A 13666-nucleotide genomic window follows, 5' to 3' on the forward strand; every position below is an offset into this window, starting at 1 on the left:
TATTTTATTATAAACCAGCTCAATGCTGTGTTTGAAGGGAAGGGTGTATTTACCACAGTTAAGATAATAAGCTGTAATGTGCTTTTCATAGAATCATAAGACTGGAAGGGACCTCGCTCAAAAGTACAGTACCCTGTGTTTTGTTTCTTTTAAAAAGCAACACACATTATTATTTCTTCTGAAGTGCCCAGGAGAGGGCTGGACACTTCAAGGCACATAGTTCTGTGGAAATTCAGGACTGGAAGTATGTTGGGGTCACCTTGCTGGTTGGAAGCCAGAGTGGGGTTGTGGGTCACGGTGAACCAGGACTGGCTGCATAGCACACAGATACTCATGGTGTAAACTGCATATTTGTTGCTTATTGTGAGCATCCCAGGCAGAGAACTATAGCAGCAAAAGATTGTGAGGCACTCAGAGTTATAGGGTGAGAGGTGATACAACCGCTCACTGGTGGTCTGGATTGCATCTTGAACCCTGTGACAGGGATATATTAACAGTTCTCTATACATGCTCTCACTCTTGCACTCGGAGAGAAGGATCATGGACAAAGTGAAGAAATGGGTCTTGGCAGCTCCAGTGCTCCCAAGTCTTCATGCTGAGTTTAGACCAGGGGTCTCAAACACGCAGCAGCCTGCGCCTGCCCCCCCGCCCTGCCTTCTTCCAGGCCAGAGGTGGGCAAACTACACCTGCGGGATTGCCCCCCTCAATCCCTATGCCTCTCCGTGAAGCGGCTGATATCACGTTCCTGTGGCCGGCGGGGGCGGAGGGGGAAGTAGAGGGCGCCATGTGTTGCCCTGGCTTCTAGGCACGCACACACCCCCGCAGCTCCCATTGGCTAGGAACGGGAAACTGCGGCCAATGGGAGCTTCGAGGGAGGTACCTGGAGGTGCAGCAAGCAGTGCGTGGAGCTGTGTGTCCCTCTTCGCCAGGGGCCTCAGGGACATGGTTCCAGCTACTTTGCAGAGCGAGGCCAGGGCCAGGGCCGGGGCCGGCAGCCTGCCCTGGCCCTGGTGTGCGCCGCTGCCACCCCAGAGCCCGAAGCCCTCCTGCGCCCTGCGCCCCAACTCCCTGCCCTGAGCCCCCTGCTGCACCCCACATCCCAACCCCGTGACCTGAGCCCCCTGCCTGCACCCCAACACCCTGCTGCACCCCAACTCCCTGCCCCAAGCCCCCTGCCTGCACCCCAATCCCCTGCTGCACCCCAATCCCCTTCCCTGAGCCCCCTGCCTGCACCTCAACCCCCTGCCCAGAGCCCCCTGCTGCATCCCACACTCCTTCTGCACCGCAGTCCCCTGCCCTGACCCCCCGACTGCACCCCAACCCCCTGCTGCACCTCAGCTCCCTGCCCTGAGCCCCTGCCACACCCCTCATGCTCCCTCTGGGAGCAGGGAGGGGGCGGAGTTGGGGTGGGGACTTCGGGGAAGGTGTTGGAATGAGAGCAGGGAAGGAGTGGGAAGAGGCGGGGCCTCATGGAAGGGGTGGAGTGGGGGCAGGGCTAGGGGCAGTGAGGGGGGGGGGTGTGTCAGTGATGCGGCCCTCGGGCCAATGAACTAGCCGTCATGTGGCCCTCGTGGTCATTTGAGTTTGAGACCCCTGGTTTAGACCATCTATACTTCTCTTGATGCTCAGGGAGAAGTATAGGAAAAGAAAATGAGGAAACCAAGAACAGACTCAGGAGAGGAATATAGTGATGCCTAGAGAAGGGAGAGAAGAGGAGGAGGATACACCTGAAACCACCATTTAAAAAAAGCAGTCAGCTACATTGGAGAAGAGAACCAAGAGAGGACAAAGTCACAGAAGCCAGAGGCTTCAGTGAGAAAGGGGAGATTCACTATGTGGAAAGGAGTCAAGGAGAATAATTAGGGAAGAGATATCCTTGGTTGCAGCACTCTTTGCTGCAATTAGGGAAGAGAGATTCTTGGTTGTATTGAGCAGATTGTGTGATGCTCCTCAGGGATATCTAGGTTTCTGAGGCACCCCACCACCACCTGCCCTTAGTATGAGGCAGGCATGTCTTTGCCTGCTGTGAATCAGCTCCCTGAATCCACCAGCTTCTGGCAACACAAGCACTACTTTCCAGACCATTGCAGGTCTCACTGTTTGTATAGATAGTGATGGCACACACCTATGAGTCCTTGGTGCATTCCCTGCTGCACCCAACCTCTGACCCATGGAATACTCACAAAATTACCAGGCCCAATGTTCTCAAAGGAACAGAACAGACCAGCTTGTAAGATTCAGCTCTCGACTGCCACTTTGTGGTAACACCACAGAACTTAGATATATTTGTAAAGAAAACAAAAATACGTTTATTGTCAAAGATTCTAGTAATAGTGAGTAAGAATATTGAGAACACATGGTTACATATGAGACAAAATTTTAACACTTTCTAGAGATTAAATTTAAACAGGTTAACTTCCTGTTTGCAGTGTTGTTGTAGCTGTATGGGTATGAGATATGAGAGAGACAAAGTAGGGAAGTGAATATCTTTTATTGGGCCAACTTCTGTTGGTGGAAGTTACAAGCTTTTGAGCTATGCAGAGATCGTCGGGTCTGCAGAAGGAAGCAGAGTGGCCGGAGATTAACCTCCTGGCTAAAGGAGTTTTATCTCACCCAAAGTTCTCTTCAGTTGTTTTCAACCTAGGGTAGCTGAGATCCCTTATTCATTTTTATACTTCCTCAGTGAAGGGTGCTTGGGAGTCTTCTCTGCCCCCAAATATAGTTAAGAAAACTTTTGAAGTGTGCCCACCAGAAAGGGTTTTCCCCCCTGTCATGGTATAATTCCCCACTCTGAACCTTAGCGTCCAAAAGATGGGGTACCAGCATGAATTCCTCTAAGATCAATTACCAGCTTAGAACCTGTAGCGCTGCCACTAACCAGGAATTCCAGTGCCTGGTACACTCTGGTCCCCCCAAAACCTTGCCCGGGGACCCCCAAGACCCAGACCCTCTGGATCTTAACACAAGGAAAGTAAACCCTTTCCCTCACCATTGCCTCTCCCAGGCTTCCCCTCCGTGGGTTACCCTGGAAGATCACTGTGATTCAAATTCCTTGAATCTTAAAACAGAGAGGAAAATGCACCTTCCCCCCTCCTTCTCTCTTCCCCTCCCCGATTCTCCCTGAGAGAGAAAGTAATCGTAACACAGAGAGAAATTAACCTTTCTCTCCCCCTTCCCTCCTTTCTCCCCACCAGTTCCCTGGTGGATCCAGACCCAGTCCCCTGGGGTCTCACCAGAATAAAAAAACAATCAGGTTCTTAAACAAGAAACTTTTAATTAAAGAGAGAAAAACAGTAAAAATTATCTTTGTAAATTTAAAATGGAATAGGTACAGGGTCTTTCAGCTATAGACACTGGGAATATCCTCCCAGCCTAAGTATACAAGTACAAATTAAAATCTTTTCAGCAAAATACCAATTTGAACTCCTTTCAGCCAAATGCACATTTGCAAATAAAGAAAACAACCATAAGCCTAACTCGCCTTATCTACCTAGTACTCACTATTCTGACCTTATAAGAGCCTATATCGGAAAGATTGGAGAGAAACCTGGTTGCACGTCTGGTCCCTCTGAGCCCCCAGAGTGAACAACCACCAAAATCTAACAGCACACACAAAAACTTCCCTCCCTCAAGATTTGAAAGTATCCTGTCCCCTGATTGGTCCTCTGGTCAGGTGACAGCCAGGCTCACTGAACTTAACCCTTTACAGGCAAAAGAGATATGAAGTACTTCTGTTCTATTAACTCTTACTTATCTGTTTATGACACCCCCTTCCTGCTTTTCTCTTCCTGTTAGATTTTTTTTTTCTCTGAATGCCTCACAATCGTTCATCTGCATTCAGCTCAGACTGGTGGTAAGAAGCCCATTCTGAATGAGGCAATACTCAGTTTAGTTGTGAACATATAGATGAGTAAACATCTGTCATCTGACAGAAAACCAGTTTTCACCTGCACTGGTGACCAATACCTACAGACTTTTAAAGAACATATTTTCAGTATGTATACCTAACTCCTTACTTTGTATTTGTATATACATTTTGATGACCAGAGTGACACAGCCCTCACGATACTCTCTGGTGAACTAAAATGTATACAGCAGACCCATGTGAGGCCTGTAACCCCTCTGCACCTACTTGTCAATTGGCATTAAGAAGTTCTTGGGTCACAGGCAGTGATTATAATTACTTTATTAGGGACTGTTTTAGTGGAATGGAGGGGATCTAGGAGACAGTTGTAAAAGCTGAGGCATCAGAAATGCATAGTATGCTCAAGTTTCAAGATGAAATCTGGTTAAATTAGTAACTTTATTTGGAGTTTATAGGATAGGCATTAGAGCTTTATTTAGACTTGGAAGAATTTTAAGTGTGTGTGGGTATATGTGTGTGTGTGTGCGCGCACACACACAAAAGCTATGATTTAAAAGTTATTTAGGTTGCAAAGTCACTGAAATACACCTCTACCTTGATATAACACTGTCCTTGAGAGCCAAAATATCTTACCGTGTTATAGGTGAAATCATGTTATAGTGAACTTGCTTTGATCCATCGGAGTGCGCAGCTCTGCCTCCCAGAGCACTGCTTTACCGTGTTATATCCAAATTCGTGTTATATCGGGTGGTGTTATATCGAGGTAGGAAATGCTATATTTAAGTTTGTCTTTGCCAACCTATATGTGCCCCCTCGTGCATATGCACAATGATACAGTCTTTAGTTATACGATCACATACTATTTTCCCATAGGACTCTTGCTTTATTCTCTTGGGGAGAGGGATAGCTCAGTGGTTTGAGCATTGGCCTGCTAAACCCAGGGTTGTGAGTTCAATCCTTGAGGGGGCCACTTAGGGATCTGAGGCAAAAATTCATCCTGCTAGTGAAGGCAGGGGGCTGGACTCAATGACCTTTCAAGATCCCTTCCAGTTCTAGGAGATTGGTATATCTCCAATTATTTTCTTTTATTCAATGCACATCATGGATGGTGCTCAGGGAATCTTCATTCAGTGTGTGGTCCCATACTTCACATGTAATCTTAAAAGAATCTTAAGGTTGAAAAGCCAAGCACTCAAAAGTTAGGAAATATTATAATCAAGGTTACTTCTTCCCCCGTTTGCATGTGCATTATGGTAGAGACTTCAGCTATGTGATTCTGCATCTTGGCAGGGGGTTAGACCTGATGAAACTTGCAGTCCCTTCTAACTCTGTGATTTGGTGCTCACATACAATTTTTTCACAGGTCCACTTCTTCATTCTATTCTCAAAGTGGACAGTGCTCAGTTAATGATTCAGGATAGTGTACTGAATGAGACTAGCTGTTGTCTGTAGGGCCTCTGCCTCATTTTCTGCCAAAGTTGGAAGGTGTGTAGTGAATAAGGAAGGGGACTGTAAGAAGAAAGAATGATCTTGTATCTAAGTCAGTTAATTGCATGTCAATATGCCTGGATCTGCTGCAGACTTCCTGTGACATGCTAGGCAAGTCACTTAAACTAGAATGTTTGCAGTTGTTGTTATCTCTGTTTTACAGATAGTGAAACACTTCCAGATTTAACTCTAATCCACTAGCCTATAGTGTCAGCTGGGAAATGACTCATAGAAAGATTAAGGGCCAAAGTTCCATAAGTATCCACTAATTTTAGATGTATCAATGATTGGGTGGCCAGCTTCAAACTGTCTGCCTTGTTTTTAGAACTGTTGAGCATTCAGAAGTGCAACTGAAGTTAGTGGGTGCCATGGATACCCATCACTTCTGAAAAATTGGTCCAAATTGCATCAAATATGGCAGTGTATCCTAGCGGATAGAGTACTGGACTGGGACTTAAGAGACCTGGATTCTACTCCCAGCTCTGCCATTGGCCTACTGGGCAAGTCAGTTCACCTCTCCAACTCAGTTTCACTATATGTAAAATGGGATAATGATACTTACTTCCTTTATAAAGCACTTTGAAACCCATGGATGAAAAGCACTATATAAGAGCTAGGTACTATTATTATTTTCAAGTTGTATATCCACGTACTGAGTGTCCATGCAAATTTGGCCTTAATCTTTTCTTGCCTAAGTTCCCCTTCTGTTACATGGTGCGAATAATATCTCCCCATGTCACAAAGATAAACTCTATATTTCTCATATTCAGATATATGGTGATAACAGAGAAAGGTCTGTGAGTAAATTAATGATTCTGTATTTAACAGAGAAAGTATTGAATTTAAAAAGAAATATTGAACACTTTCCTTCATTTGCTGAACTGTTCTTTCTGGGCACAGAATGAGGTAGAGGTCTAGTGGAAAAAATCTAGATTTGGATCTTGTCATTAAAGACAGTATGTACTATGGCGCCTGTGATGGGTGTATCAGGCCTTTGTGGCCCCTGCTGGAGGCACTACTGCTCTGCCATATCCCAGGAAGCAGCAAGGTTGAAGGAAAAGAACAGCAAAGGTGAGTCCTCCAGTCCTGCTTAGAGAGACTTCACTGGAGCAGCTGTCTCAAAAGCTAGAGAGAACTGGTCCTTTGAGGGCTAGAAGGGCTAGCAACAGCCAGTCACAGCCCAGCAGGCTCAGATAAAAGGAGCTACAGGGCCCTAGCAGTTCTGTTCCAGGCTGACACCAGAAGGGCAAGGAACGGTGTTCTTCTCTGGCCAAAGGAACTTGAAGGATAGCCAGAGTTTAGCTTTCTGACTGCATTTTGAAATCTGTGTTTGCAGAGAGAGAGAGGATTTAAGAACCTTAATCCTGAGATAAGGGTGAAGCTAAAAGGATCAGGTAGGAAGAGGCCCTGGGAAGAAGCAGGAACAAATTGAATTAAATCGTATGTGTCAGCTGTTTGTAGGGTCTAGGGTGACCAGACAGCAAATGTGAAAAATCGGGACAGGGCGGGGCGGGGGGGGAGGTAATAGGAGCCTGTATAAGAAAAAGACCCAAAAATAGGGACTGTCCCTATAAAATCAGGACATCTGGTCACCCTAGTAGGTCCCTGGTTTGGAACCTGGAGTAGTGGATAGGCACAGGTTCCCCTACTGGCCCCGGTGTAAACCCTAAGAAGGGGACAAACCAGGGCCGGTGCAGCCTATTAGGCAACCTAGGTGGTCGCCTAGGGCGCTAGGATTTGGGGGTGGCATTTTCTTCGGCTGCAACCAGATCTTCGGCCACCCCGGTCGCCGCCAGCATTTAGGCAGAGGGAGCTGGGGCAGGGGGCGCGGAAAGGGCCACCTGCAGCAAGTGGGGGGGGGGGGAGGCGGCACTCAGGGGAACTCCCCGCCCCAGCTCACCCCTGCTCTGCCTCCTCCCTGAGCATGCCGTCACTGCTTCACTTCTCCCGCCTCCCAGGCTTGCGGCACCTAAGCTGGGCCGGGGAGGGGAGCTACCATGGGCGGAGGTGCCTCAGGGCAAGGGGGGAGCTGCCACAGGGCTCAGGGAGTGGGTGGAGCAGAGGTGATCTGGGGTGGGAAGCTGCTGCACGGCTCGGGGATGGGGGAGGGTGCAAGGTGGAAGTTTCGCCTAGGGCGCAAAACATCCTTGCACCGGCCCTGGGCCAACCCTTATTTGGGAGCCTGAACAAAGGGCTGATTTTAAAGGGCTCAGAGCTGGGGCTGAAGACCTCAGTAAGGGCAAACAGACTGTTTAATTATTGGACTCTTTAATACTCCAGAAGGAGTTCATTTGGCTTTTGTGACTTGCCAGAGGGCCGGGCCACTGAAGAACTGCTAAGGTTATCTGGCAGCCTACAAGGGGTTCCAAAGATGAGAAAAGAACTGTGGTATACCACCCAGACACTATGAAGTGCTCAAGAGGTGAGGTGTTTTTTAACTTCTCATTGCTTGACTTTGAAACTTGAACCATTCCTTTTTAACATAAGGAATTTTTTTATATTTCATTTACGGATCACATTATTGTAGTACCCAGAGGCCGCAGTTAGGATCAGGGCTTCTCTGTGCTAGATGTTGTACAAATACAAAGGCTGACATGGAGCTCACAGCCTAGGAACACAGGTGATATATGTAGGCTGGGGAAGAAGGAGATAATCAAGTATTCCAAATGTGTATATGCATTTAAAATGTTATGGTTTTTTTAATTGCTTAAATGTTGACTCTTTAGCTTAGTCATTAAATGTTGGGTGACTTCTAGGCCACACAGCAGAAATGGGTCTTGAAAAGGAATATAAAGGAGAGGATAGTAGGTTTATGGGTGTGTTCAGGGAGGGCTTTCCATTCACTTTAGTTTGAGTGACATATGCTGAAATTCTCATGCTGCCTGTACTAAAACATCCTTGGAATTTCAAACCATTATAAATGACAATTTACTAATGCCACCAGTCTTGCTGCCAACACAGGAACACTAGATTAGACCTTATCCTAACAGATAAAGAGGAATTTATCTCAAAATTAGAAATTGATAGTTTCAATACAAGTGATCATGATCACTTTTATAAGGTGCGAGCAGAATAAAGTCTAGACCAGTAATATACAGTTGGTGCTTTAATAGGACCAATTTCACAAAGCTGAAAACAGTTATGAGCTAAGGCAACTAGGAGGAAGAATTTAATCCGAAAAATCTGAATGATAATTGGACATCATCTAAGAACACCTTACTAGATGCCAAAAAAGCCTGAATCCCACAACTGAGGAAGAAAGCTGTACTGGTTAAAAAAAGCAACCTAGTTTAGAGAGGATGTGAAGGGAGCTATGTGTCTGTCAAAAGACAGAGAGAGAGAGAGCTGTATGAAAATTGATAAGAGAAGCCAAGGGACACAAGGAGAAATCTATGGCCAGCAGAGTTAAGGACAATAAAGAGGAGTTTGTTAAATTATATTGGGAACAAAAAGAATCCTGACAATGGTAGTGGTCCATTAATAGATGAAAATGGTAGAGTTATCAATCATAATGCAGAAAAGGAAGAAGTGTTCAGTAAATATTCCTCTTCTGTATTTGGGTAAAAGCAGATGATGCAATCTTGTCATCTGGTGATAACACTCTTTCCATTCCACTAGAATTTATGGAAGATGTAAAGCAGAAGCTACTAAAGTTAGATATTTTTAAATCAGCAGGTCCAGATAATTTGCATCCAGAAGTTTTAGAAGAACTGGCTGAGGAGCTTGCTGGCCCATTAATGCTGATTTTTCAATACATCTTGGGGCACTGGGGAAGTTTCAGATGACTGGAAGAAAACTAATGTTATGACAATTTTTTAAAAGGGTAAATAGGATGACCTGGATAATTATAGGCCTGTCAGCACAATGTCAATCCTAGGCAAGAATGAAGCATCTGATATAGGACTCAATTAATAAAGAACCTAAAGGAGGGTAATTTAATAAATGAAAATCAACATGGATTTATGGAAAATATATCCTGTCAAGCTATCTTCATATTTGTTTTACATTATGAAATTACAAGTTTGGTTGACAAAGGTAACAGTGTTGACGTAATATACTTAGAGAAGTCAAAGACATTTGACTTGGTACTGCACAACATTTTGAATAAGGACTGGAATGATATAAAATTAACATGGCACATGTTAAATGGATTAAAAACTGGTGAACTGATAGATCTCAAAATGTAATTGTAAACATGGAATCATCACTGAGTGAGTCTATTTCTAGTGGGGTCCTGCAGAAACTGGTTCTTGGCCCTACACCTACACTATTTACCATCTTTATTAATAAATTGGAATAAAACATAAAATCATCGCTGATAAAGTTTGAAGATGACAAAAAATGTGGGAGTGGCAGATAATGAAGAGGACAGGTCACTGATTGAGAATGATCTGGATCACTTAGTAAAATGGGCACAAGCAAACATTATGCATTTTAATATGTCTAAATGTAAATAAATACGTCTAAGAACAAAGAATGTAGGCCATACTTACAGGGTGGAGGACTCTATCCTGGTAAACTGTGACTCTGAAAAAGATTTGGGGTTCATGGTGGCTAATAAGCTGAACATGAGTTCCCAGTGCAAAGCTGTGGCCAAAAGAGCTAATGTGATCCTGGGGTGCATAATGGAGGAATCTCAAGCAGGAATAGAAAGGTTATTTTACATCTGTATGTGGCTTTGGTGTGACCACTGCTGGAATACTGTGTCCAGTTCTGGTGCCCACAATTCAAGAAGGATGTTGATAAATTGGAGAGCGTTCAGAGGAGAGTCATGAGAGAGATTAAAGGATTAGAAAACATGCCTTACAGTGATAAATAGATTAAGCTCCTTGAGTCTATCTTAACAAAAAGAGAAGGTTAAGGGGTGACTTGATTGTCTATAAGAACATACATAGGGAACAAATATTTAATAATGGGCTCTTCAATCTAGCAGAGAAAGCTATAACATGATCCAGTGGCTGGAAATTAAAGCTAGACAAATTCAGACTAGAAATAAGGCATACATTTTGAATGGTGAGAGTAATTAACTAATGGAATAATTTACCAAGGATGGTGATGGATTCTTCATCACGGACAATTTTTAAAACAAGATGTGATTTTTTTTAAAAGATCTGCTGTAAGAATTACTTTGTTGAAGTTCTCTGGCCTGTGCTGTACAGAATATCAGACTAGATTATCATAATGGTCTCTTCTGGGATTAAAATTTATGAATCTATGTAAAAGAAGCAGAGTAGAAGAAAGTTTGCAGATTCTTGTTTGAGAAGCAAACACATGGGTGGTTGAAGCTAGCATTGTAAGTGGGCTACAGGGTAAAGCAGTAAGAGAACAGCAGTGGATAAATACTGAGGGACAGAGCTGTGAAGGGCTTGCTGATGAGGAGAAAACATTGGAACTTGATATAATGGAAGAGGGGAAGCCAATGGAGTGATTCAAAGGGAGATTAAGTGATTGTAGTCAGTGAAGATCAAGGAAGATGATCAATTAGCTGTGTTTTGTTTGGGTCAGATAATGTAGATGAGTCAGTTTGAGTCAGACAATTTATAATGGAAGGCCAGAGAGGAGGCAATTTTGGTAATCCAGATTTGGGAGATGAGGGTCTGGACAAGTTTTAGCAATGTAAAAAAAAAAAGAGAATGGACTCTCAAAATATTCTGGTCAAGATACAGACCAAGCCTGTGTGTTGTGTGACAGAGGACTATTTGACAGCAAAAGATGATGGTGTCAGTGTTGACAGAATGAAGGTAAGGAGATAGAATTTTGGAGCAAAGTGCAGTGCACGCAGCCACATTATTTTCAAATTGCCTGAGACATCCATGAGGTGTCATCAGAGGAACAGACTGAGATGCAGGATTGCATGGAGGCAGACGTCAAAAGTGGTAAAGTAGATTTAAGAGTCATTGGTGTAAAGATGGTAATTTAAAGCAATGGGAACACATAAGATGATCCACAGTTAGATTGTAAAGGGAGAAGAGGAGGATACCAAGGACAGACCTATATGTGACAAATCTCTGCACAGCAAAGCTTAAAGTGTAATTCTTGGTCATCATTTTTAGTCTTTAATTTTCACTGGAAATTACATCTCAGATTGTTATAACTAGATTTGACTAAGGAAATCTGACACTAAAATAAGACATTTCTGAGATAGAAATGATTCCAGGACACAGCTGAGGTATATTAAATTCCACTATAGTTCTGTGCATAGAGGAAAACGTATGTATACACCAAACCAAGTATTTAATTTGTAGATGTAGACTTCAGTGTGATTTTATAATTGCACATCACATCTTCAATATGTCGTGTTTTTTGCAGGAAGAGAAGAGGTACCGAACTGCCTATTTAAGTGCAGAGGAATCCGAGCGGGAAAAATTCTCTCTCTTCTCTGCAGCTGTGAGGGAAAGCCATGAAAAAGAGAGAACAAGAGCAGAAAAAACAAAGAACTGGTCCATTATTGGTTCTGTACTGGGAGCTATTATCGGTGTCCTTGGTTCCACCTATATCAACCGAGTAAGGCTGCAAGAATTAAAAGCCTTAGTTCTTGAAGCACAGAAGGGACCGATAAGCTTACAGGAGGCCATCAAAGAACAGGCGTCCCACCACTACATACAACAGAAGGATCTCAGTGACCTCATTGTGACCCTGAGGAACATGTTGGAAGCTGGGACTGGGACAGAAGGCACAAGTGCATCATTAAAAACAGACCCTCTTTTAGTTTCTTTAAAAGAACATCTAAACTACTCTAAACAAGTCAGTTCCTGCATGGGGAGTTTACAACAGCAGCTTAGCACCCTGGAAGAAAGTTTAGGACAAATTACTGCTGAGGTACAAAATGTTAAACATGCAGTTCATTCTAGACCTGTGGAAAGAGTGGTGCTTGGCTCTTCAGCTGAGGTAAAAGGCCAGGCCTTAGCCACGCAGGATGTGATTCTAGAATTGTGTGATGCAGAGCGGAGACTGGAAACACAAATCAAGAGAAATTCAGTCTTCAGCACTGCACTAACATGCACTGTGTTTGCTGTTACTCTTCCTGTGCTATACCTTTTATTGAAAGGAAATTAGTCTCCAGTGGCGAGAAACATAATTTACTAGGTTAATAAAATTACATTTGCACTCTAAACACTGGGAGTAAGTGCCAGTCAAAAAATCTGTATTAACAGTTTCTAATCTTGCTTTCTCCATGATTCATAGAAATGGAAAATACATTTGAACATTTAGTCCTTCCCTCCTCGGCAAGCTTACTTTTTGCAGTATTTTTTTTTCCTCTAGTGATTTGTACAGTCGAGTTTAAATATCTCAAGCAATGAGAGTTCCACAACTTCATTTTGATAGATTCTTCTGCCATAGTCTTTTCTAGTTTATTCTGCAGTCTTGTAGAGCTTACTCTGAGAGACTGTTCCTCATGTTCAGTTTTGTTTTTTTTTAACTTTTCATTATTTGTGTTTATATTCTTTGGCTTCCATATATAATTCTCCCCCATTCAAGCTTATTACTTATCCTACTGATTTTTCAATTTGTCCATACCCAAAACTCTGCTGGACAATTTACCAAACAAATAAAAATGTCTACCATGAAGATTATCTAAATTTTTAAATAGGGTACAGTGAGTGGAAGTGACAAACAATAGGGATGGGATGTCTAAGGAAGGATGAAGATTACAGTAATATGATCTTGTGATTACCCATTCAAGGTGTGTGTACAGCTTGAGGATGTAATTAAAATATTTTCGGTAACTTACTGACTCACTTTTATTACTAATTTATATAGTGCCTCAAAAGTATGCTTGATGCTTTAGCTGCCTAATTATAGACTGCTCCCAGACCGAAAGAGTTTAGAACCTAAATAGATGACAGATAACTAAATGCAGATTGTGAAGAACTTCAAAAAGATCTCACAATACTAAGTGATTGGGCAACAAAATGGCAAATGAATTTTAATGTGGATAAATGTAAAGTAATGCACATTGGAAAAAATAACCCCAACTATACATACAATATGATGGGGCTAATTGAGCTACAAGAAGTCAGGAAAAAGATCGTGGAGTCATCGTGGATAGTTCTCTGAAGATGTCCACGCAGTGCGCAGAGGCGGTCAAAAAAGCAAACAGGATGTTAGGAATCATTAAAAAGGGGATAGAGAATAAGACTGAGAATATATTATTGCCCTTATATAAATCCATGGTACGCCCACATCTCGAATACTGTGTACAGATGTGGTCTCCTCACCTCAAAAAAGATATTTTAGCACTAGAAAAGGTTCAGAAAAGGGCAACTAAAATGATTAGGGGTTTGGAGAGGGTCCCATCTGAGGAAAGATTAA

At 43.2% G+C, this 13666-nt stretch overlaps 1 protein-coding gene across 5 annotated transcripts in view; it reads left to right on the plus strand.

The window, feature by feature from the left end:
* The window catches only part of CCDC51 (coiled-coil domain containing 51), a 30027-nt gene extending 16943 nt beyond the window's left edge, over positions 1–13084 (plus strand). Inside the window, exons 5-8 of one of the 5 annotated variants that reach the window (XM_050960797.1) lie at positions 3796–3853; positions 6307–6424; positions 7634–7775; positions 11663–11751. In XM_050960797.1, the coding sequence (XP_050816754.1) occupies positions 3796–3853; positions 6307–6424; positions 7634–7692 (235 nt within the window). In that variant the 3' untranslated portion in view covers positions 7693–7775; positions 11663–11751. Of the gene's footprint in view, positions 1–3795; positions 5404–6306; positions 6425–7633; positions 7776–11662 lie in introns of those variants that run through there. The other 4 variants (XM_050960796.1, XM_050960799.1, XM_050960798.1 and 1 more) reach the window with 4 other exon arrangements.
* Positions 13085–13666: the final 582 nt, after the last annotated feature.

The sequence above is a fragment of the Gopherus flavomarginatus genome, chromosome 6 (genome assembly GCF_025201925.1).
Source record: "Gopherus flavomarginatus isolate rGopFla2 chromosome 6, rGopFla2.mat.asm, whole genome shotgun sequence".
Classification (NCBI taxonomy): Eukaryota; Metazoa; Chordata; order Testudines; family Testudinidae; genus Gopherus; species Gopherus flavomarginatus.